Genomic DNA, 25,879 nt, shown 5'->3' with positions numbered 1-25,879 from the left:
GTCTTGCTCATAATACTACTTCAAGGTTTCTAATGATGAGAAAAGATACCATTTCATGTTAATCCTGTGTTATTTGTTCATTCATTCGGATTTTGCAACTGCCATGGAAGTCAGCTAATGAACCGGACCCACAGAGATAATGTTTGAGTCTACCAAATCAAAAAGAACCTCCACATCCCTCTAAAAAGCTCCATGACCATAGACGTAGTAAAATGTAAATATTGGAGATGTATCTAAAAGCTGGAGACAGCTAAGAGCCCAGAGGGATTTTAAGATGGATGCTGAGTTGACTAATTTGAGGGTATATTGAGTGCTATGAGTGTCCAAGCACTCTCACTCCTATAGGTATAAGCACTCTCACTCCTATAGGGTCATTAATGAGGGAAACGGAAACACCAGGGCTCTCTTTTCGACTGTGAATGGCCTCCTCAAACCACCTGATTGTACCATCCATCAGTGTCTCTGTTGAACGCTGCTCAGCCTTCCTGAACTTTTTCCATACAAAAATTGAGGCTATCCACCAGCAATTGGAATGTTCAATTACTCAGCTGAAACAACCATGCTTGATGAACACTCTGGGATCTCACAACAATGAACTCTGTGAATTCAGTCTCTCTGCTGAAAGTACCATCTGTGGCCTCCTAAAAAAGTGCAACTCCTCCACCTGTCATCTGGACCCTCTTCCAACAAGCCTGGTTAAGAGCTGCCTGCCATCCATTGCTCCGTTGATTACATCAATACTCACCACCTCTCTCCTCTCTGGCACTGTACCATCATAATTACCTCCAGCAAGGAGGTTATGCGATCAGGTCCGTAAATGTATCTATTTGTCCGTCTGTTGTCTGTCTGTGGACAAGATTTCTCAGAAACTACTGGGCGGATCTTTCTGAAATTTTCACAAGAGGTGGATCTTGGTCCTGGGACATCCCCGGATTCTGGGTCCGGATCTTTGTTTTCACACCTAAAGTGACATTTCTCGAAAACCAATGACCGGAGTTTAATGAAATTTGTGTACCTCCTTGCTGGAGGTCAGAAATCTCGGATTGCTCTTGTTTAAAACTGCTATTGTCAGACCAATGCTGAAAAAACCTGGACTGGACTCTGACAACTTCAACAACTACAGGCCTATTTCCAACTTGCCTTTTCTCTCCAAAGTTCTTGAGAAGATAGTGGCAACTCAACTCCAGGATCACCTGAAGGCCAATTATCTCTTTGAGCCATTCCAATCTGGATTCCGTCCTATGCATAGTACTGAAACGGCCATGATCAAGATTACTAATGATCTCCTCTGTGCAGCTGATGATGGACTTATCTCCATTCTGATTCTCCTTGATCTCAGTGCAGCCTTCGATACTATCTCTCACCATCTTCTGCTGGAACGTCTAGCTAATATCGGAGTGTGTGGCAGTGCTCACCAGTGGTTCACCTCCTATCTCTCTGGAAGGACACAGTACGTTCAAATGCTGAGTTGCAAGTCTGAGAGTACTGCTGTGACAAGAGGGATGCCCCAGGGGTCTGTGTTAGGCCCTCTGTTGTTCATCATCTACCTCCTCCCACTTGGCACTATCCTCAGGCAACATGGTGTTCAATTCCACTGTTATGCTGACGACACCCAGCTCTACCTTTCAACAAAGCCCACTGCTACTCTTCCGCCAGCTGTACTTACTGCCTGCCTCCATGACATAAACTTATGGATGACACAAAATTACCTGAAACTTAATAGCAGTAAGACTGAGCTGCTAGTGGTTCCAAATCAGCTCTTGCGAAGATGGATCCTTTCACCATATGTGTAGATGGCAGCACCATCCCTTGCTCCAACCAGGTCAAGAGCCTTGGTGTCATACTGGACAATACACTATCATTCAGTGCACACATGAACAGTATGTCAAGAAGTGCCTTTTACCATCTAAGGAACATTGCACGGCTTCGCCCAGCGCTCACCCAGCAGAATGCAGAAATCCTTGTGAATGCATATGTGACATCCCGCCTTGACTACTGTAATTCCATCTTGTCTGGAATCCCAAATAAGCTACTCCACCGGCTCCAACTCATCCAGAATTCTGCAGCAAGGATTGTAACACGCTCTAAATCCACCAGCCATGTAACACCATTGCTTATGCAACTGCACTGGCTTCCAGTAGCCTACGGAATTCAATTTAAAGTCCTGCTCCTGGCCTACAAGTCCCTACACAACAGTAGCCCCACCTACCTCTCTGACCTCCTGGAATGTTACACTCCTGCCCGCTCACTGAGATCCTCCTCAGCAGGCCTACTGCATGTCCCTAAGGCGAACCTCAGCACCCTGGGAGAGAGGGCTTTCAGCTACATCGCCCCCAAGTTGTGGAATTCACTGCCAGACTACATCAGACCCTGTGACTCAATTACTGACTTTAAAAGCAGACTTAAAACTCATTTCTTCAAGATAGCTTATGGACTGACTGACTGACTTTGATTTTTCTTATTATGACCGCCGCGCAACAGCGTTTTTTTTGTTTCTGTTTGCCGATTTTCTGTCAACGATTCGCGGCGACTAAAAGTTGTATTGGATTTTCTCATAAGTCAGAAGGTGTGGGCGTGGCAGACCCTCAAACTTTGCCAACTTGTTAGTGCTTGCCACAAAACACAAAGTGTCTTATAACTCAATTGCATGTATGTCAAAGTGCTCGAAAAATTACCAAATATGCCAGGGACATCAAGCCTGTAACCGTCCATCTTCGGTAGAGTTTTTGTCCATGGATGTAGCAAAATGGCTCTGTAGCGCCCCCTAGAACATTGCAAAAAAACCTGTGCATTGGGGTTATTTTGGCGTAGCTTGACGGAATTCGGTTAATGTCTTCATCATGCTTGGACGCACTAAAAAGTATCTTGACGCCATGGTGGCAGGTCCACAGGAAGTCGGCCATTTTGAGTGGAAGATGCGTTTTGACGGCGTTTGCACACCTTGCATCTGATCGAACTCCTCCGACAAATTTAATGGTAACGCCTTGAAATGTGGTCAGGTTACTCTTCAGCCATGGGCGACTAAAAGTTATATAAGATTTTCTCATTAGTCGGAAGGTGTGGGCGTGGCAGTTGCCAGTGCTTGCCACAAAACACAAAGTCTCTTATAACTAGGGCTGGGCGATATGGGAAAAAGTTATATTTCGATTTTTTTCCCCAAAAAATTTTCGATTTCGATTTTATATCACGATATGAACAAAATCACCCCAAAATTTTTTGAAAAACGTACATGCAAATACCCGCATTCTGGTGCATTTTACCATGTTTTTCTCTGAGATATAAATCATGTTATCAGCATATCAAATTCACAATTGATATAGGTTTGGTGGCCTGATAATTATGTTGGCTACATTCAAACTGACCACCTCATTAAAGTATGACTGTTCAGGTCAGAAATGGCCAAATGTGTATTGAAACCCAAAGTCTTTAAGGATGGAAGCTGCCAGAAGTAAACGGTTCACGTAGGGGAAATAGTTTTCATACATGGCAAAGCATGACAGCATGCCCAGCACACCAATGTTCATTTTATTTGTGGCATTGACATCATCTTTCGTGTGTGAGTCAAAGAGAGGTATACAAGTGAGTGACACATTAAAAAAAAAAAATCTTCTTTGGTGAGTGTGTGTTTAGTCGCTGCTGTCGTTAGAAAAACTGCCATTAGCTAGCTAACGTTAACGCCAGATTAGCTCACAGTTGTTATGGCAATAACAATACGATTATAGCCAGATAATGTCCATTGGGTGGTCCTTAATTGTCCACTACAGGTAAAACTTGGGCAACTCTGACTTACTTTCCTCTTCTTCGAAAAAAAAATCCGTATGTCCATTTCTGTGGTCTGCTTCTAGCGCGACGCTCCGATCAAATCAGAGAATGAATGAACATTAATGACAGTTGAATCTGCGTGCGTTATGAGGCTGCGTAGTACACCAGGAAAACGCGGAGTGGATTTATATTGCTGTGGGTATTCCCCACTGATAAAGTTGAACGGATTTAATTGTGAAGCAATGGAAAGAAAAATGGACTAGTAGACCAGCAGTCACGCACGCACTATTTTGACTGCAAAAGTGGGGGGGTCGAAACGACTTGTTTTGAAAAGTGAGGGGGTCTTGTCCCCCCCCAATTACATTGTCGCGACGCCCATGGGCTACGTGCGGCGCTGTATTCGCGGGTCTGTGAAAACATTGATTTTTTTTTTTTTTTTGAAGGCGCCGTCTAATCGAACGTCTCATTTAAAACCGTAGAAAAAAATTACATCGCGATTAAAATCGAAATCGAAAAATCGCCCAGCCCTACTTATAACTCTTGCGTACATTGTTTGATCCAGAGAAAATGTCTTAGGGTGGACACTGGATCCGGCCCGAATGCGTACATATGCCTGACTGATATCACCTATAGCGCCACCTGTTGGTGGTTGGAAACTTCACTTTGTTTCCACACCTCTTTATGTGACCTGTTTTAACAAACTACATTGCAAAAGAAAAATATACCAAAACAATCCACAAAAAAAGAAGTACACAAAACATTACATAACCAAATCATCAAAATCTATCACAAATAATTCCTTTAATACATAAAAATGTAACACAAACCAATTTACACACACAAAACACATAAAAACACACAAACACACTGACAACCATGACTCATTCTGTGCCAAAACCTATACTGAACATTTCGGCGGTCATATTTTGTAACGCTTTGCGTTACGTCTAGTTTTTATTTATTTCTATGAGATGATTGTAATTGTAATGAGATGATTGTTTGTGAAGTGACCTTGGGTGTCATGAAAGGTACTTTAAATTAAATGTATTATTATTATTATTATCATTATTATTATAGGCAGGAAGACCCATCCCTTGCTAGCCCTGCACTGTAAAGTACTGGGTGTCCATCAAATGGAACACCTTCTATCATCGGGCTGCAACAAGGAAGAACAGTAGGCTACTACTCTGAAATTGATGAGAAATTATTTATATGTTATCTGTTAAATTGACCAACATGTTATTAGGGCCTGGAAAGAAGCATCTCCAGAGGGTGTACCATTTTGTTTTGGGGATAACAGGCTTAGATTTGGCTAGCATACATAGCCAGTCATGCACATAGCTAACACTGACAGAGTTATAAGAAATCCATAAGAGCTGTTTCATATATTGTAAATAGAAACACTGCAAACGTATCCATGAGCTGATCTACTTACAGTGTAGGACTGGTCGCCGCTTGTCATTTCCAAAGTTTAATGTTGAGCTTGTCTTGTGCTCCTTCGTGCGGGTTTAGTGTTCTCAACCTGGCAACCCAAATGAGCACTGAGTCAGCGGTACATATCGCTCCTTTAAGTCTGCAAGCTCTTTAGTACTTTATGAAAATCGTTTGATACCACTTAGGTCAGCATATATGGCCTGGAACCTTTTGGAGCAGGCCACTTAAGGCACCATTGTGCTAAAAGTAACTACTGCTCAATTCAGAAAGTAGTCTGACCTGAAAACAACTCCTGTATGACCCAGGCTGGTTTTGAGTCACGTAACATTGCATGAGTTTGTGGGTGTGTGGGTCAAAGGTCACATTAAAGGTGAAGTACAACAACAACCCATACAGCATGAAACGTATACACCAACACATCATCAGTAGGGTCATACTAACCTGTCTCACAACGGTTTACACCCAGCTCACGTTCCAGCTCAAGTGGCTGAACAATCCAACTCTTGGTGAATTCTGCTTCACAATTATAGGAAGAGCCAACATCAAAGGACCAAAAAGCGACGTCACTATGAACGCTTGGCCACAAGACATTTATCTCTGGGGTGACTTTACTGACACCTCAGAAGGATTTCGACCTGAAGAGGTGTTCATTCAAAATGCGTTAAAAGAGAGCGTCCCTAATGGATTGGTCAAGTAAACTTTTCTAAATTAAACAGATCTGACCATTCAAAACATTATTTCATAGTTTCAGAAGGCATCTGAAGCTTTTTTTCATTCAGACTGTTTGGTAAAGATTAACAAAGCCTTGGACCTTCCACGGGTGCCATGGGGACTGGGCTTAACCTGGGCTACTAGCCTTAGCGTCACCATACACATGCATAATAGCATAGGTTATATAAAACCATAAATATAATATAATATGTTAAAAATAATAACACATAAATAAAACAAAATATAAAACCCTATACATGCATAATAGCATAGGTTACCGTTTAAACCATTTCCTGTTGAAAAGCAGCACAATTGCTATTATATCCAATTCAATATAAAAGAAATCCCCCTCACTCTCTTCTCTAGCTGCTGAAAGATCACCTGAGGAACCCCAATTTCTTCAGCGGGACAGCATGACCCCGGGCTGACCCCAGGCTGTATGTACTGCACTTTTGACGACCAGTCAGCTGCTTCTGCCTTTTGTAGGCTAATTACAATTTTTCAATTTTTCCTGATTGCTAACACGCTATAACTAGTTCCCTCCGCATGAAGGTTTTGCCATACTTCTCCCTATGCACTTTTCTGTAATTTGTAAACCCTATTCAGCTAACTGTACAATCAATCAAAAACAATAACCTCAAGGCTTTTGCATCTGAACTCAGTGAGCACACCTTTTTTATGGTGGAAACGCAAAGCCACAAAATAAACACATCAGAACTGCAGAATCAATGAATAAGGGACACTGGTGTGCCAAAATACTTTGAAACAAAGGATCCTACAATGTAGTAACTGCATACACCAGAGGTGAGGTGGAGGAGGAGGACAAGCACAGGGGGATGAGGATGAGGAGGAGGAAGAGACAGACCACAACATCAAAGACAAATAATATCAGATTAGATTGATCTTCATCATCATTCATCATGAGATGAGTATGATAGTATGAAGCTGGACAAACGTACGATAAGCCATTTCACAAGTGCACCCATTTTCAACATCATTTGTATTGCTGTAACTGTGTATGCTATAGACTTGTAGTGCATGTAAGGAAAATATCTACACTTCAACCTTGTTCTTGTTGTGCTTTTGTTCACATTGAATTCCACAGTAATGGGCAACATCAGTAGTTGCTGAATTATGTTTTTTGTTTTGATAGAACTGAAAAGCAGACACTTTCAGGGGGCAGACACTGCTTCTGTAAAAGGTTTTCAGTTCTCAAAAAGGTCATTGTCAACAATGCCAAAGATTGCTCTGGTTTACGTCTGGTTCAGTCATAATCCCAGGTTCAGAAATCCCGATTTCACACTTCCCCATTTCTTAGTGCATTTCAGGATTTGTTCTCAGCGTAGTTTATGCACACCTCCGGGCATATTTCCGACTGTATTTGGTATTAGCAAACATCTTGTTTTTTCAGACAGGAGTTAAATCTCTCAAATAGTATTGACGATGACCTGAATAGTTTAATTTACATGTTTATACTATTTTGTGTTTTCCTTTCTAAAATAGTTTGAGAGTGACTCCTATTTCTATGTTGGTGTTGAGAGTGTTTCGTGTGTGTGTGTCTGAGAGCGAAGTTTGATTTTGACTTGGTATTTAGATGGTTGTACCAATGTGAGTGTTGTTTGGAGAATGTGTGTGTAGTTTTGAGAAAATGGAGAATTGTTTCTGGAAATGTGTCTTAGTGATCAGGAGAAACTGTAAGCTTTTCTGTTTAGTGCCAGAGACTTTCTCTAATCAGCTTTGAACTGGAATTAATATATAGATGTTAACAAAGCTGCATGGACTAATGCAGAGGTGCAATGAGCTAAAGCCTATATAGTATTCAAAAGATTACATGTGTACCTTGCACATGTATTCCTAAGCCTTCAGACGAAAACCTGATTTTTGGAAATTACAGCAAATGTATTAAAAAGGAAACTCTAAAATATTACATTGACAAAAGTATTCAGACCCTTCTCCCCAGGGACGTGCAGTGAGGTTCGGAGCTGGTGAGGCACAGAAACCGGAAGTGATTACGTCATTTTGAGCTCTAGTTGTATAATGTATATATACATGTATATATGTCTATGGTTTTAAAATTGTCATCTGATCAGAACTGAAAAAACGTTGCTTTATTGTCTAATACCATTATTTTCAAACGATTGTTTTTTTATTGTATTATGATGAGTTATTAATAAGATATTAATAGTTGCAAGCTAGTGTATGTAGCCCTCCCACCAATGATATGGCTCATTTCATTTTGTCTGGAGAAAACATAACTACGGTGGTGGGATGCTAATTTAAATGACCATTTAACCAACTCGGACAGCTTCGAAAAAACAATTCCATATTTATTTACACAACATATTAACATGTAAACAGTTAAACACCGCATACATAGCACACAATACCAAAATGTTCTACTGGCCAGTATAATTTAAAGTTGGTGCACTTTCGTTGGAGCTCATAACCGTCAGTTTGAGGTGAAACAAAATGAATCCACTCACGATTATCAGTATAGATCAGTGGAAATCCGTTGTCCTCTTCTTGAGTGAATGCAGTCAGTGGCTAGTTTAGCTCAGGATTAGCACCTACCTAGTCTGCTCACAACTTCAAGGCAACTTTCCTGCATCAACAGCCTTTAGCTTCTTTAGGTTCGTGTTGCGCATGAATATGTAGTCCCGTTGGGAAACGTGAAATACTCCAATGCAAATGTGTAATACTACTGTGTTAACTTAAAATACTTAAACGTTCTTAGTTAATTCAACATGCCTCAGGTTAGCAATGCAATCTTCCATTTTCGCTGTCAAACTCAAGTAGAGAAGTGAAGAAGAAAATCCAACGTCAGATTATATACCCAACAAGTGCACTCTCGCTCGCCACCCTTCTTGAATCCGTGGTAGTGCGTGCCTCCCTTGCAATATTTTTCAATGCGTTTTCAGCTCAACTCAAAAGGTTCTACGCTTGCGCACGCATGCGTAAAACCCAGTTTGGAGTGATTTCGCAATCCTAGGGGAGGCACTGCCTACCCTGCCCATAGACTGCAATGCATCTGAAATGTGAGGACCTGCCTGATGTGAGGCCGCATGCGCAAACTTTGCGACACTATTGTAGTACAACGAGCCAGGTAATGCCGGTGGTGTAGGCTACAGCATGAAGTGGAATGACAAGCGCATTTGTTTACGTTTGAAATCCACCAAGGTTTATGATGTTAAGCTTCATGTTTATTGAATTATTAGTTAAGCAGTGCATTCATTAGCCTACTAGTAACAGTAATACAACATAGCCCCATATGTTGACACTGAGCCTTATGCTGTAAACCGTTGACAAAATTATAAAACACCACGTTAAATAAACCTACATTATGCGTTAAGAGAAGCCAGATACGTTGATATTAAACCATGTATGAGAATGCACGTCTTGGATAGTTTGCTCCTGAGCCTTCTGCCGTAAACCGTTTGTGTTTGCGCATGCGGACTCACATCAGGCAGCGGCGGACTCTAGACATCCTATTGGCGGACTCACATCAGGCAGGGTCCTCACATTTGGCAGCTACAATCTGCCTCCCTTGACCGCACGTCCAATGCTCATTGGCTGATCACTGGGAACCGGAAATGTTCAAATTCAGCGATTTTGATAATAAAAATGCTCGAAATGATCGGAATCATGCAGAAATGACTCTCGTAACACAGATAACTAGAGAAATATGAATATTTATTTTATAATACATAAATATATTAGCCTGACGATGTCATACTCATAATTCTAGTCAGAATATGAGTCTGAGACCGAACTCTTGGGCTGTGATTATGGGGCGTGTTTCAACGAACCAGGAAAGAAAATTCCTCTTCGCTGAATTGGATACCTAGAACCAATCAGAGCAACGTAGTATTACCATCTGACAGATTAAACTTTTACCTGATCCCGTAGGAAGGACAGCAAAAACATCTTTTCAATCGACAAATGCCTTGATCGCGTTTCTCTGTTCCTCTTTCAAAATGAATGCGCTGTCAATATCTGCTGAGATATGCCTGCTCACGTTACTTAATTAGCACTCAAGGCTAGAAGCTACCATTAGTTTCAATGATTTTTTTGGCCAACGCGTTAGCATAACCGATCAATAATGGTCTAGAGTGCTTTAGTTAGGACCTAAAATCCTCGGCAACACTCGTTTTGCGTATACACAACTAACCGAGTCAATGTAGACATAAAAAAGTCGTGTAGATAGCTTAAATCATATAAAATATGTCCCACTAAGCTCCCGAGACGGCGCCATCTTTGTTCGATGTATATTCCGGTATATTCTATCTATATCTGTCCATCAACGTATAAAGCCCGCCCTTACAATTTGATTGGTTTAGATTGCTTTCTCAACCTTTTTGAAACGTTAAATCTCTCCCAATTAGCTCGATTCCAGACTGAATCTCCCAGACCAAAAATGTTGTGGGCGGAGTTCAGGCTGGTATCCAGGCTATAAATATATATGATTATTATACAAAAAAAAAAAAAAAATGTAATATTTTTTTTTTTTACTTTTCAAAATGACCCTCCTATGACTGCACGTCCCTGCTTCTCCCATTACTCAATTGAAGCGCCTTTGTCTTGTATAGCCTTGAGTTTTACTGGGCATCAAGCTTTGCACACTTTGGGGATTTTCTGCCATTCTTCTCTGCAGATCCTTTTAAGGTCTGTCAGGTTGGAGGGGGACTGTCGGTGGACATTCATTTTCAGGTCTCTCCAGAGATGTTCAGTATAGTTTTAATCAGGGCTCTGGCTGGGCCACTCAAGGACATTTACAGAGTTGTCCCTAAGCAACTCCTGCATTGTCCTGGCTGTGTGTTTAAGGTCATTGTTCTGTGATTCAGTCTTGGCTTCATCACACCAAAGAGTCTTGTTTCTGAGAGTCTCAGAAGACTGAGACTCAGGGTCCTTAGGTGCTTTTTTGCAAACTCCAAGCAGGCTGTGTTTTTCACTGAGGAGAGGCTTCTGCCATAAAGCTCAGATAGGTGACGTGTTGCAGCGATAGCTGTCCTTCTGGAAGTTTCTCCGATCTCCTCCACACAGGATCTCTGGAGCTCAGCCAGATTGACCATCGGGTTCTTGACCACCTTTCTTACTAAGTCCCTTCTCTCCCCCGATAGCTCAGTTTGGCCAGGCGACTAGGCTAGCTCTAGGAAGGAATCAATTTAATTAACTTCAGGTGGACTCCAGTCAACGTGTAGAAACATCTCAAAGATGAACAAGAGAAATTACAAGTGTCATAGCATAGGGTCTAAATACTTGTGCCAATGTGATATTTATTTGTAGAGTATAGATGAGGGGGGAAATAATGTTAACAATTTTAGCCAAAGGCGGCAATATAACAAAACATGTCAGACTTCCTGAATGCACTGCCCTAGATGTTAACTACATGCTTTACTCTTTCCTGGTATTGTAAGCAGAGGCTAAAGCAAAACAGATTTTTCCCTGTTGATTCTCTGACTTCAAATCCTTTTTTCTGGTAAAGGAGTTGTTCTTGTACCATTATGCTTGTTCAGCCATTCTATGTCAAATATACAATGTCTCTGTACTCTGTACACCTCCTCAGTAAGACCAAGGGTAGTTGGTGTGTAGGCTGGCTGTACAGGATCAATCTTGAGACAGGCTGGATGGTCAGAAGGGTGTGAGAGAAAGTGAGGAGGCTCAGTGGAACACAGTGAAGGGTTTTATACATCGATAGCAGAAAAATCACAAGGTCCACGGGACACAGAAATTGTTGAAAATGCAACCATTGTAATAATTTGCTGGATATCTTTTTTGTTGTATTGTCAAGCACACCAACCACTATACTTAATATAAATGTGATATAAACAATTGAACCTGCACAGAAGCCCTGGCGCTTTTCAAACTGATATCATGGTCTTGGCCAACCTAACTTATCTTGACAACTGCTCTGAAGTTTTATTACAAACCTGGTGAGACAGACTTTCCTTTTAAAATGTGTTTCTAGTGTGCTAATCTAGTGTTATCTATTTGGCCTTGCCTGTCCTTGCAGTCACTTTATTATCACCTCATAAAACAAGAACGAGGTCAGTCTTTTCTGTCATGTTATCATTCCATGACATGCACAGGCAACGTGAATGCATGGAGGCTGGCACCATAATTCTTATAGAAAATGTCCAAACGTATGGGCCTCTACTGTTCGGCAGGTATGGTACGGCACAAGGTTCAGTACAGCAACCTTAAATCTATTTAGTCAACACATAAAGGCTGTTTACCCTGCTGAGGGTTGTGATGGTAACAAAGAGTTTTTGGAGAGCATTACCAATATAGTATCCCAAAGTGTTAAGTAAGGACACATGACTTACACAAGATTCTGTGGTATGTATGAAGTAAAAAAATTATCTTTGTACTTGATACAAAAAAAGAGACTGCAAGACTATACCCAGCCTATTTGTTTGTTTGTTTTTGTTTCATTTTTTCTATTAGTAAGCTACACCACATGGTACTTGTCCTTAAAAACCACACAGACCTTGTCACAAGTGTACCAGAGACTATTATTTCAGTATTTATTGTACCAGTCTGCACTACAGTGGTTGATGTAAAAACAGCTTTAAAGGAAAAGGCAGTAGGCTTAACCTTGTGTTTTAGCTTCTAGTACACTATTTCAGTTCTCTTCAGACAATAAACTCATAAGACCAGGTCTAAGTGCGGTTGGAATACATGTTTCAAATAAATGAGTTTACACTTGCGAGAGTTTAGTAAGTAAGTAAGTAAGTAAGTTAGTAAGTAGGAAAGTAAGTAAGTAAAGTTTATCTCTAGAGCACATTTGAGCACAGCTTAAACTGACCAAAGTGCTGTACAAACAGACATCAAAATATAAAGTATAAAAAAAGAACACAAAGCGATCGATACCGATGACAACCATAAATGACAAGGGACAAATACAGAATTATAGAAATGACAACAGATTTCAATATGTGTCTTTATCCTAGATTTAAAAACAGAGGTAGAAGAAGCACATTTTATATCTAAGTTTACACTTCAAAATATGATGATCAATTTAATCTAGATTCTAGAAGTTTCTAATGTATCCACACATTTAAATTGATTAGGGCACTGCAAATTTACAGACACACATTGACAGATTCATTTACCAACCGGCTATGGCCATTATGGGTGCTGATGCATGGAATGGTTTTATGCAAACAAACACATTATATGTTGTGGTTAAGTCTGCTTAGCATCACCATGCTTAAACAAACTAGTTCCCTAGGACACAAACTGAGAGATAGTTCTGGAAGGGGCTTTTGTACACCATACCAAAAAGTAGGTCATCCATATTCAGTGAGCTGCTGGCATCTGCGTACCAGTCAGCGCACGCTATTATGTAAGACTAGAGCAATGGTTATGCAACCTCCTGTGTCACCCTCCTCCCTCTCCTCCTCCCTCCCCTGCCAGGCTCCTCTACCACCCCCTCATCTCCCCTCCAGCTGAACTCAGGCTCACAATTCACAAATAACCCTCCTCCTCCCTTCAATTTTGCATGAGATCTCCCTAGACATCATCTAGAGAAGGCTTTATGCTTTATTATGAAGCAACTCTGTTCCAGGACAATGACAACAGTCTTACAATATAGCTGGCCACCTTCCACCTTGACAATGCTGCCATCGAAAAAGCATCACAGTTTTGTTGAACAGTATTATGTCCAAGCTGCAAATAGCTTCACTTTGGGCTAAAATGGGGGGGGGGGGGGATTAGTATTTTCAGTTAAAGGGAATAATGCATTCTCAAGTGATTCATTTGACCCAGTTGTGCAGCAGGAAGCACATACAAGACCTGGCCAGACCTCCTGTAACCCACCTTGAACTGTCTGTCTGTCTGACTGACTGCACCCATTGTTATCCAATTTGGCCACGTTTCAAAACAGCAGGACTTGCTGGGTGGTGAAATGGAATTACTGGAATAAATAGCATGAGCAACAAAATGAATTACAATTCACATGATATACCAAACCAAAGGTTCTTACAAAGGTTATCTAGGGGTGTGTTAGATTATATATACGGACTTAATCAAGAGGACAGGTTCGTACAGCAACAAACAGCGTAAAGATTCATCCTACAACATTTGATTCCATTTGTGAAGAGGGCTGAAAGTCAGAGTAATCAAAATGTGATTCGGTGAAAACTGACCTGGAGACAGAGGTTTATTCTACCAAACTGACCTGGAGACAGAGGTTTATTCTACCAAACTGACCTGGAGAGAGAGGTTTATTCTACCAAACTGACCTGGAGACAGAGGTTTATTCTACCAAACTGACCTGGAGACAGAGGTTTATTCTACCAAACTGACCTGGAGACAGAGGTTTATTCTACCAAACTGCTGTTACATAAAGATGAAGTAGATGCTTTGCTCTTGAACCAAAATGGTCCTGTTACATCTGAATAAACAAGATGGCTACCAGTAAACAGTTCTGGGAGTTGTGCTTGTTCTTGCGGGGGCATCTGAGGACAAGTATCTGCCCCAGTGCCTCCACAGAGAGGGGTAGAATCAGAACTCAGACCCATCCAAACACTTCCTCTTAAATCTTGGCAATCACTTCAGAACTGGAACAAGAGCAATACTGTGTATGTTTACATGTGGTGAAAAGGGTATTTTAAGGAGTCTGATTGAGGACATTGTGTCATTTATTTAAAGTAATGGGCATTTCATGTTCTGGGTTCTAATTGATGCGACTGATTTGTTTTGACCGTAGGAGTTTAACATACCTTTCCACTTGGCTTAGCCGGTTACAATGTGCCCATCAGAGACCTTTCATAATATCCATAACATATTTCAAAATTGAGTTTGTGTTATGCAATAGCCACCTGATGACAGAGAAAAGATCATGTAGACGGTAAGCTTGTTATGCAGTTAGCGTACTCTAATAAATCTCCTCCATTCAGCGAGAACATTTAGAGTCTCTTTCCACAGATGTTTCCCTCATGCTCTGGGAGTTTTCTCAAGATGTTTCATAGACTTCTAGATGTCTGTGCTCTGTGCTTCTCTCCACTGGACAGAGATGAGATGTGATCTGGACGTGTTGTTTACTTCAAACATTAACCTTTCCCACATTTGGACATCATTTTTAACGAGGGTCAGACTTGCTACAGCCCACTGGAGGGAGTCAATTTCATCATCCTTTCAACACATATGGCACAGCCAAATAAAGAAATCATGAAACCTCCTATAAATGTGTTATTTCTAACGTTATTCAACATTCTGTTGTGCCGTTAGGGCTTTTGAATTCAAATCTGCTCACTGGCCATAAAAAGGTTTGCTGACCATCTTTGGAGTACAGGGGCTCTTGAAGGTGTCTTTACAGCTGTTTTTCATCTGACTCATGACTTGAAGCCCTGACAGCGTGTCAGCGTGGCTGATTAGTCACCATGTGTTTATGGCTGTGTGACAAAAAAAACTGACTTTGAAAATGCCATGTCTTCTGTTCCTTTTTTGTGGTTAAGAGTAAAGTCAATGAACATCCTGACGCCAGAGGAGAAACCGTGTTATGACCACATCCTCCTGGAAGGTTCTCTTGTATTTCTAGTTCTCTTGTATTTCTAAGAATAAGTATGTAAAAACAACTGTCATCATGCTTATGTGCGTCAGGTCATTTAAAGTCACTTTTATTTTTATGGCACATTTAAAAACAGCTGGAGTTGAACCAAAGTCTTTTTCAGTTAAGGTAAATAAATTATCAATAGAAATACACTAAAGAAATTAGTTGAAGTGGAACTGTAAAAGGATGAACGAAGAGAAGCGGATGATTGTAACTGTGAGGAATGATAAACATGGACATATTTAACTCTCTGAATGATGCAGTTCCTCTCAGACTAAAAAAGGACTATAACCAGACCAGTGATAGTCTGCAATGAAGGAAATCAGTGAAATCACACAGAAACAACACTACTATTATGATGTTGACTAAGCTGAATTGAAATTGAATAGGCTGTAAACATGTGAAAGGGAAGTGCAAATGTATCAAATATAATAAATGTCCATGGAATAAGAGTTTCAGCAGGAAGAATGCTAAAATGGTCACATTCATCATATTTCACCATGATTTCATCACACCAAAACGGATCATTTCAGCCCATTCAGAGGGTGATGTGGAGCGCACTACACTACTTTATAATGCTCTGTAACCTGATCACGGGGTAGTGGGAGCTGTTGTCCTAGTTGGGATGAAGGCCTGTTCTTGTTTGACCCGGCCGTTACACAAACTGTCATAACGCTGGAGTTGATTTTGATTCAGTATAAAGGATTTGGGAGAGGGAGGGGAAAAAAGGGATTTGAGATAGTTGTGTATGTGACTGTGTGCCTGTACAGAAAGACAGGGAGAGAGAGAGATGGAGAGAGTGAGATAGAGAGGGAGAGAGAGAGAGAGGGAGAGAGGGAGAGAGAGCGAGGGGGAGGTGAAATGGGGTGGATAGCTTAGCGGTCTCCTCACTTGAACCAACAAACAGGCTCCAAGTCAAACAAGGTCGTGTTTCTCTGCTTCACCCCATCTAAATGCTGGCAGAAAAACTGCATTCACACAGTTTTTGTGTTCATGCCTATATCTGTGAAGTACAATATGAAGAAATCCTCTTAAGAAACAAAGGAAGCCATTCATTTCTCTCTCTCTTATTCCTGGTTTAGAAAGTAAAAGTACTAAACCTTATGTTTTAGTGTGTCTGCAGAGTAAAATAAAGAAATACTTCAAAATGTCACATGTCTTTCTAAAAGCTTTCTCCATCTTTGTTCTCTGTTCCCTCTTGATCTAACAAGATCCTGATATTTCCATTCAGTTTCATGGCTGCCAGAGTACAGGTCTAGTCTATGGGACACATGCTCAGCCTAGGGACGTGTGACCTCACGCACTGAGCTTTGGGGAAGGCTAGAGTGACACCATTTAAGATGGGAACTGTCATCTGGTTTCACTGAGGAAGATGTTTCACTGAGGAAGATGTTCCAGAAATATAAAATCCTGAGATGACCTCTGCTGTTACATCACTGCTGTCCTCAAATATTCCCTGGAGTTGCATAACAACTCTTCTCTTTCTGGTCCTTCTGACATGTTTCGTGCTTGATGACATTTCTGCACAAGTAAGATTATTGAAAACAATGAAATATAATTAAAACGGAAACACATTTTTCTGCTCGTTGTAAAATGTCTGTCATTCGTTTCTGTTGAGATGCAGATAGCCACTCCAAGACCGATGTTAATGTGTTTCAGGGACCTTATCAAATGACCATGTTCTGCGGTGAGTCTGTATGTCAGTTGCTGAGCAATAACTAAGGATAATTTCAGGTGAAGGAAGTATTCCTCCTAGCTGACTGAGAAGACAGTCCTCTACTTACAATACTGGGTGAGAGAAGAGAGAAAACGGAAAACAGGTTTCTTTTGTGTGATAGATTTCAATGAGTGGTTTTCCACAAAATACCCTTGTTGGTACACACTGGGTGGCAACTGTGCTTAGATAATCCATCCATAAGGGCAGGGGTAAATATTGGAGAGAGAATATAGAACACGGAGATCTTTGCTAAGGTTGAGCAGCATGAGAAAAAAATACAAATAGAAGTACTCTCAATAGATATACTTCTTGATAGATTGATGACAGCTAATCCAGTGAGGCCCAACAAATAGTATACATTCATAAATGCATCTAAACATCACCCTAAAACAGCCCTACCGCTGATATGCCATATGGAAACTGGATTGATACTGTATTAAATCAAATCATTCATTGCACTAGATAGAGACAGAGGGACATGTTAGAATCTCTGGCATACAAAAATCACGTGCCCTCACCTAATAGAGAGGAAAGAAAAGGAGAGGATTTATTATAAGAGTGTTAAATAAAGCTAAAATACACAGAGATTAAACATCACATGAGTTTTTTCATGTCAAAGTGAAAACTGATTTCTACACAGTAGATGTCAATGTCAATTAAATAAAAAATATGTAATGTAAAATAAGTGATTGCATAAGTATTCGCCCCCTTTAAAGTGACTGACCTAATTCAACAGAGGTCCAGCCAATTGGTGCTAGTAGTCTCACAATTAGTGAAATGGGGATCAGTGTGCAGTGAATGGTTCTCAAGTGATTGTAGTATAACGACACCTGTGTCTGGAAGGTCCATTCACTGGTCAGTATTCAGTAATCAGTATTCCTGGCTACTGTTACATCATGAAAACAAAGGATCACTCCGAGCAACTCAGAGAAAAGGTTATTAAAAAGTATAAGTCAGGGGAAGGATACAACAAATGTCCAAGGCACTAAACATCCCCTGGAGTTCTGTTCAATCAATCATCAAGAAATTACAGGAATATGGCACATGTGTAAATCTGCCTAGAGCAGGCAGTCCTCACAAATTGAGTGACCGTGCAAGATGCAGAGTAGTGAGAAAGGCAGCCAAGACACCTATGACTACTCTGAAGGAGTTACAAGCTTCAGCAGCTGAGATGGGAGAGACTCTGCATTCAACAACTGTTGTCTTGGTTCATCTTCACCAATCAAAGCTTAATGGAAGAAAGCCACTGTTTGAATGTTGATGTTGACCTTGGAGTCTCCTGCATGCCTTTTGGCGAACTCTAGTCGATATTTGATATGAGTTTTTTCAACAGTGGCTCTCTTCTTTCTAAGCCATCTGACTTAATTTCAAGACTATTTAATATGTTTATGTCTTTTTTAGAGGCGAGTTATCTAGCATATACATTCATTTCCAGAGCATGCCTACAACCAAAGACTTCAGTATGTGTTATGGTTTTTCTCTGGCCCTTTCATCCAATGTGCTAAAGTGTCACAGTATGATTTCCTCCACAGAAATGTTACAACATCAACGAAACATTAGCAGATCATGTATGCCGGCGTGTTATAACCACCAAACATGTGTTAGAAAGGCTATGTGACTTAGAACTTAAACTACTTAGAAGAACCCTTTTGTTTGCTTCTTATTTTCAAGACACAAGATGTGGGTGAAAGAGGACAGACCTCCACACTTCTCACCAGTACTTTATAGGGGCTTTGTGCGATGAGCAGACCAGTCCATGCTTTGAAGTAACAGTTTTATCAACAAAAAGAGTTGTCAACAGGCAGGCCTGCTGGTGCACAGCCTTATACTGGCCCGTCTACTTCATTTAAGCAGATCTGCTTAGAGGATTTTCAAATCTGTTAAGTCAATTAATGAGCGTGTGAAAACTTCTCAACTTTCCAGGAATAATGGTTTCAGCCTTGGCTCACACTCAAAGCTAGCTCAGTAAACCAATGTAATCGAACAGTATTACCGGATTACAAAACTAGGAAACAACAAGCATGTGTAACAACAAGCAAGTAAATGTGACATCAATCGATATCACGTATCACATGTGTACCAAAATCTGGCAAACATCCGAGTCAAAGGCCTTTTAAAAAGACAGTTATTAGCATGACTGTAGAGTCAAAGGCCTATCAAAATAAGGGTTATTGGCATGACTGTAGAGTCAAAGGCCTATCAAAATAAGGGTTATTGGCATGACTGTAGAGTCAAAGGCCTTTCAAAAAGACAGTTATTAGCATGACTGTAGAGTCAAAGGCCTATCAAAAAGACAGTTATTGGCATGACTGTAGAGTCAAAGGCCTATCAAAAAGACAGTTATTAGCATGACTGTAGAGTCAAAGGCCTATCAAAAAGACAGTTATTGGCATGACTGTAGAGTCAAAGGCCTATCAAAAAGACAGTTATTGGCATGACTGTAGAGTCAAAGGCCTATCAAAATAAGGGTTATTGGCTAGTCTGGGAAGTTCCGCCCCTCTTCTCCGGCCAATTTGATTTTGCCTCTGAAAAGGGTCTGGCAAAGATTGCACAGCCGTTCATTACAGCATTCTCAGGATCTCTGGGACCAATCACAAACTGGCTTTTGGCTACCTGGCGCGCCATTGGCGGATTTAAAATAACCACGTCTAGAATCAAAAGCGAAACCTAAGAGAAAAGCACAGCAAACTATAAACTGCTCTCCCGGCTGTCTTGGATGATTTCAAAGGCAAGTTTTCTTTGAAAATAGAACAGAAACTTGCTCTGAAACAATTCATATAGAAAAAATATGTGTTTGCTTTATTACTGATCGTTGTATCGTTGTATAGTATCGTTGGTCTGATTGGTTAAAGGACTGTCCAATTACGTGCCTGAAGTGGATCGCCATTGAGTGGTTTGCCAGACTAACTGAACAAATGAAATGCAGTGAAGGGGCGGGGAATTCCCAGACAAGTTATTGGCATGACTGTAGTCAAAGGCCTATCAAAAAGACAGTTATTGGCATGACTGTAGAGTCAAAGGCCTATCAAAAAGACAGTTATTGGCATGACTGTAGAGTCAAAGGCCTATCAAAGTAAGGGTTATTGGCATGACTGTAGAGTCAAAGGCCTATCAAAAAGACAGTTATTGGCATGACTGTAGAGTCAAAGGCCTATCAAAATAAGGGTAATTGGCATAACTATAGAGCATGCCATCTTGCAAAAGCAAGAGATCTCTTGAATAATTAAAAGTACAGGAATTGCTCAACAAATGAGAAATGAAAACAAGAGAAAAGGATGCTTGAATTGGCTCATAGTGTCAAATTGGTGCATAGTGTTACTATAAAGACTCCCCTGAAAATCATTATAAACAGGTGTGGACTTCAAATACCCATTAGCTTTGCAGCATTAACAGGCCATTCAAGAGCATGTGAAGTCAAGTCAAGATCAACTGGCCTTGCATCACCTCACTACTCCATTGTTCTAATATAATAATGTTAAACTGTTTGGTAAAGTTATTACCAAAGGTGGGCAAAAGCAAAAGCTGTTCTCAAGTAAAAGTATTGTTACTTTATAATAGAAATTACTCAAGTAGAAGTAAAAGTACCCATCAAAAAAGTTACTAGAGTAAAAATGTATCTCATAAAATGAGTACTCAAGCCTTTCAATAGACGGTAGTCCTGTGTTAATCAGTCTTAGAATAAACTACACGCTCACAAGCTTTTTGCCACATAGGCTTGTACATTAGATTTAGCTTACATTGGCTAGTTAAACGTGAACTTTTCTTGCCATCTCTGGGCCCAGTGGTACGATGTGCACACCCACACACAGCACACCCACATTCTACACTGGTTTGGCAGAATAACTTTTAAGAATGTGTTTTCGGACCAGGAAAATGTTTATAGACTTTTAACAGACTTCCCATCTCCATGTAGAGTACTGTAACTTTTTAGACAAAGGAACAATAAATGAATACGTGTCCACACGCTTTGTATTCAGAAAGGCATTAACGTTATTTTAAAAGAACATGCATTTTGTAGAGAGTTTGTTACAATCTCATATCACATAAGTGCACACAGATTTCATGCAGGAGGTTGTTTCGGGTGAAATAATTCGTGACGCAATAACTGAAAACGGATTGGAGCTTTGCCAGGACTAGGTGGTGCTTTTGAACTGGGAGGCGGGCTCAACCAGGGCTTCTCGCTCAAACCGAGTTCACATGAGGTGAGTGTGCGACCCCAGCTGAACCTGCCGGAAGAAGAAACAAATAGGCTGGCGATGAGATTGAGCTCCCGTCCGAGCAGAAACCGGCACGATCGCATTGAGAGAGCAGCTGGCGGGGGTCGACACACATCGTGAACTTTTGGGTTAGTCTATATTTAAAATCTATACTTTGGCTTGATGCGCAACAGTTTAAAACTAATATACTGACGCTGAGATAATATCATAAAGAGGCAGGCCATAAAGGCAAACGATCTTTTCAGGTAAGAGAGGTTTTGTTACAGCCAATTAGAACACCTTTAAAATACGAGCCACTGTAAACGTTCGTTAGTTTAATTAATGACATAGCCCAAGGGGTTCGATGTGCTATACTAAGACAGGCACATCTTGTGTCTTCATTGATTGCAATATCCTCAATCTGATGAGAAATGATACTGCAAAGGATACATTGCACATGATCTTTGCATGTGACCATTCATTGCTTTGGAATAAAGCTGATGGTTCATTCAAATTTTCATTAATTTCTTAGAAAGGAGTTGTAACGGATTTTCACACAAACGGGGCATTAACCAATGTTTAATAAAAGGGGAGGTAGTTGGGGGTGCCTAATTATTAGGCAGGGTAATGAAGCTATGGTTAGTTTGAGCAAACTATACAAAATATAACAGAAATGCTTCAAAATAACACTGGATAACGTTAGTATACACTTGTTTAATTTCGAAATGTGGCTTTGAAATGTTTCGTGGGACTACTTTTATTGATACTGTCGCCTACATTAACTGTTTTTTTTGTAATCAATTGTATCATACAATTGCATTTACGCCAGACGCTGTACCGGGTTACTGTTTTTGGACGTTACGTACAGATAATGGCACAACACGATTTGTTTTGATTCACCGATTATATGGTGCGCTGCCAGTTCACACACAAGCCACCTGCTGCTGCCAACGTGCGTCCAATTGCTGTCAGAGGAAGTGCTGATGCAAGCGGCTGCGCTCGCGCCCTCTCTCTCACACAGGAGACACTAAATAATAACAGGTCTAAATTGAATTAAGCATTCACTCGTCTATTTCTCAACCTCTGTTTTTTGTTTAACCCAGTTGCATTTAGCTTAAAATCTTACTTTTAGATCTAAGATAAATTACGGTGTCCGGACTTCCAATGGCCTCATATCGGGTTATGGACATGCCAATCTATCTCACATTGGCAGCCTCAAACGTTTCCCCAGTTATATGTCACTTGTTGTCTCTTTAATGGTAATATCCCGGAGAAGAAAAAATAATTACAAAAGTTTCATACCTTTTTTTTCTCTTGAAGTAATCCATTACTTGCCAATGACGGTTTCTTTATATTAATTGTGATATTTCTTCCCAGTCCTCATTTTGCCAATATACAGCCTAAATATGTGAATCAGTTGCATAACATTAAGTTGCTATCTTATATAAGCTTCAGGCTTCACAAATATTTGTGACCAATTTGTTGCCTCACTGTCTTTTCACCTTTTGTCGCTAGGTGGAGGTATTATCCCATAGAACGGAGTTCAACGAAAGCCTCCGCATCCTTTCATTCTCTACCACAAAAAGAGGTTGCAGCGTTCATGAGTATGACAGGGACTGGACCACAGGTGATACCCCCAGGGATGGGAGACCAGAGTTGTGTGCTCCGAGAGATTGGAGGAAACTGCTCCTCTCCTCTGAACAGAGGGATGCTGGAACCAGCTAGGGACGCGGAGGAAACCTTGTCCTTCACCGACGAGGCCGTGTCCATCCTCACCTCCAGCAGCATGCTGGTCCGTTCCTTGCTGGGCCGCACTTCCGGGCTGAAGCGCAAAGAGAGCCCGAGCAACAGCAGCCTGCGACGTCAACGCGAGTTTATCCCGGACGAGAGGAAAGACGACAGCTACTGGGACAAGCGCAAGAAGAACAACGAGGCGGCGAAGCGCTCGCGTGAGAAGCGGCGCGTCAACGACATGGTGCTGGAAAACCGAATCATGGCACTGCTGGAGGAGAATGCACGGCTGCGGGCAGAGCTTCTGGCACTTAAGTTCCGCTTTGGTCTGGTGAAGGACCCTTGTGACATGTCCATCATGCCTCTCTCTGGTGCCCCCTGTGCGCACATTCCCACACCTGCCCCCCAACGCTACTACCATCCCTACCCCACTGCTCAGCAGCAGCAGCAGCAGCAGCACCCTAACACCCTGCCCCGTCAGCATGGGGGTGCGTGCTACATGCGAGGGGGGGGCCGCGACAGCAACAGTGTCTCTCAGGACTCCGGTTTCTCCACCCCTGGCAGCTCCGCTGTTGGCAGCCCGGTGCTATTTGACCACGGCTCAGCCGACATGAGCAAGGTCTCGCCTCGTGTTGTTGGAGAGGAGCAGGGTTACGAGCCGCAGCCCTGTTCCACGGGGTCGGACGGAGACGCGTTGGGTGGGGGCCACTGTGTCAGCGAGCAGGGGCGGAGGGGAGACTACGGAGAGGAGGTCATGAAGTGCCTACCGCACAAACTGCGCTTTAAGACGCCAGTCACCAGCGAGAACCTGGAGACCGTGCATGGGGATACCTGGCACAGTTTCTCGCCGGCCACACACAGGGACCCCAGCAGGGAGCTGTCAAGTGGTCAGTCGAATGGTCAGTCAAGTGGTCAGTCAAGTGGTCAGTACAGCTACGGTTCATCCGAGGGGCACGTAGCTTGGCAGCACCAGCAGCATCATCAACCCCGGGAGCAGCCTCACCTGGGCCTCTCCCCCAGCAGGTACCACCCCGCACCCCCGCAGAGACAGACAGACTCCCAGCAGAGACAGACAGACTCCCAGCAGAGACAGACAGACTCTCAGCCGAGACAGACAGACTCCCAGCAGAGACAGACAGACTCCCAGCAGAGACAGACAGACTCCCAGCCGAGACAGACAGACTCCCAGCAGAGACAGACAGACTCCCAGCCGAGACAGACAGACTCCCAGCCGCCGGATAACAGCGTCCTACGCTCGCAGCTCAACTCCCTCAGTGAGGAGGTGGCCCAGCTGAAAAAGCTCCTCTCCCAGCAGCTGCGCTCCAGGCTCATCTGAAGGGCTGCCTGCCTTCGGGGGGCCTGTGGCCAGCCTACCTCACAACCACAGAGAGCACCTCAGGATGGTATCCGAAAAAGACAGGAAATGAGATTCATTTTAACATGACACCCTTCCTGTCCGCGGCCATGCTCAAACATGTTCACTGTGAACTCTTACTGTGTTTCAATTTATCCTCTGCCCTATAGCATCTGTATATGTGTTTCTAACTGAGCTGCTCATACACTGTCACATTGGAAACAAACTGCTGGGCACTGTTACTGTTGCACTATGTTGGCTCTCTCCGTCTTGGCCTCTGCCACTTTGATTTCACTCACTGTAACTGGGCATTCCATGAAACACTTTTACCCTGTGTTGCCACCAACATTAAAACAAAGTGTGCCTTACCAATTCTGTACATGAAAAAAAAAATAACATCAGTTTATTACCAAGAAGTGTTTTCTTTTTATGTCCTCTTTGAGGACATATTTTGTTCTTTGTCAGCAAGCCCAGAGAAGTGCTTATTACTTTGCTTTTCATTTTACAAATCAATATCTGTTTACTCTTTGTGCATGGACCTCATCAATATGTTCAAAAAGCTTGAGATATAAATCTCAGCTGAACAGGTTAGTTTGAAACACTGTACCCTTCTCACACACATACTGTTGAATCCACAGCAACATCATTTTCCTGATCAGCGTTTTGTGGAGCAAAGCTTGGAGACTAGCTCCCTCAATCTGCTGAACGAAGCAGCTGTCTGCACTGTTTTGTCAATTCTGTATTTTTTTTCTATATATTTAACATATACTGTAAATAGTAATATGGTTTCATGTGACGTTTTTGTTCCAAATAAATGTTGCTTGTCCTTTTTTAATGACCAACCTGTGTCTCTTCATGAAGTTAATATGTTACAGTGAGTAATTGCAAAAAATATTGGCCTTAATTTCAAACATCACATGGTATGGGTTCTAATACACAGTGGTACACGGGATCTATAAACTAATTTATGACATGCATTGTGAAGTTACTGATTATCCATTAATGACATGAACCAGCCATGACTCTCCTTGAAAAGAACCAGCCTTGACCTTCTAATTCTGACTGCCATACTGATTTTTAGAAACAAACTAGTCTATTTACCTTGTGATGCGTGTAGTAGCCTACTGCATCGCTGTGGAGAAGAAAGAAATTAGTTCTATTATAACATTGAATAATCTCATCCTCATCAGTTTAACAAAGGACACCCTTGCTCTCAGCAGCTTAGTGGTTTTTACTCCCAGGATGTCCACCATTGAGCAAGGAGACCCACTCAAAGAGTCAGCATTTCAGGAGCTATTTTAAGCTGCAAGGGGATGGTTATTGATTCACGAGCCTACTGCTGCCGATCAAGGAAAATGTTTCAGCTTGGGTCAGAGGAGACAAAGAGAGGACAACTCAAAAACAGTACAACCCTCTTGTTA

The 25,879-nt window shown here is 41.7% G+C and overlaps 1 protein-coding gene across 1 annotated transcript; it reads left to right on the top strand.

The window, feature by feature from the left end:
• Positions 1-21,416: 21,416 nt before the first annotated feature.
• nfil3-3 (nuclear factor, interleukin 3 regulated, member 3) lies at positions 21,417-25,184 on the top strand. Its single transcript, XM_080860463.1, has 2 exons — positions 21,417-21,522; positions 22,889-25,184. Exon 2 carries the CDS (start codon positions 22,974-22,976, stop codon positions 24,438-24,440), a length of 1,467 nt encoding a protein of 488 aa, XP_080716589.1. The 5' UTR covers positions 21,417-21,522; positions 22,889-22,973; the 3' UTR covers positions 24,441-25,184.
• Positions 25,185-25,879: the final 695 nt, after the last annotated feature.

Source organism: Sprattus sprattus (assembly GCF_963457725.1).
Source record: "Sprattus sprattus genome assembly, chromosome: 1".
Classification (NCBI taxonomy): domain Eukaryota; kingdom Metazoa; phylum Chordata; class Actinopteri; order Clupeiformes; family Clupeidae; genus Sprattus; species Sprattus sprattus.
Note: the sequence above shows the minus strand (reverse complement) of the source record. Positions and strands in the feature narration are given on the sequence as shown.

Excerpts from the sequence above, each read along its gene's own strand:
- nfil3-3 (XM_080860463.1), top strand. The coding sequence starts at position 22,974 with ATGAGTATGACAGGGACTGGACCACAGGTGATACCCCCAGGGATGGGA.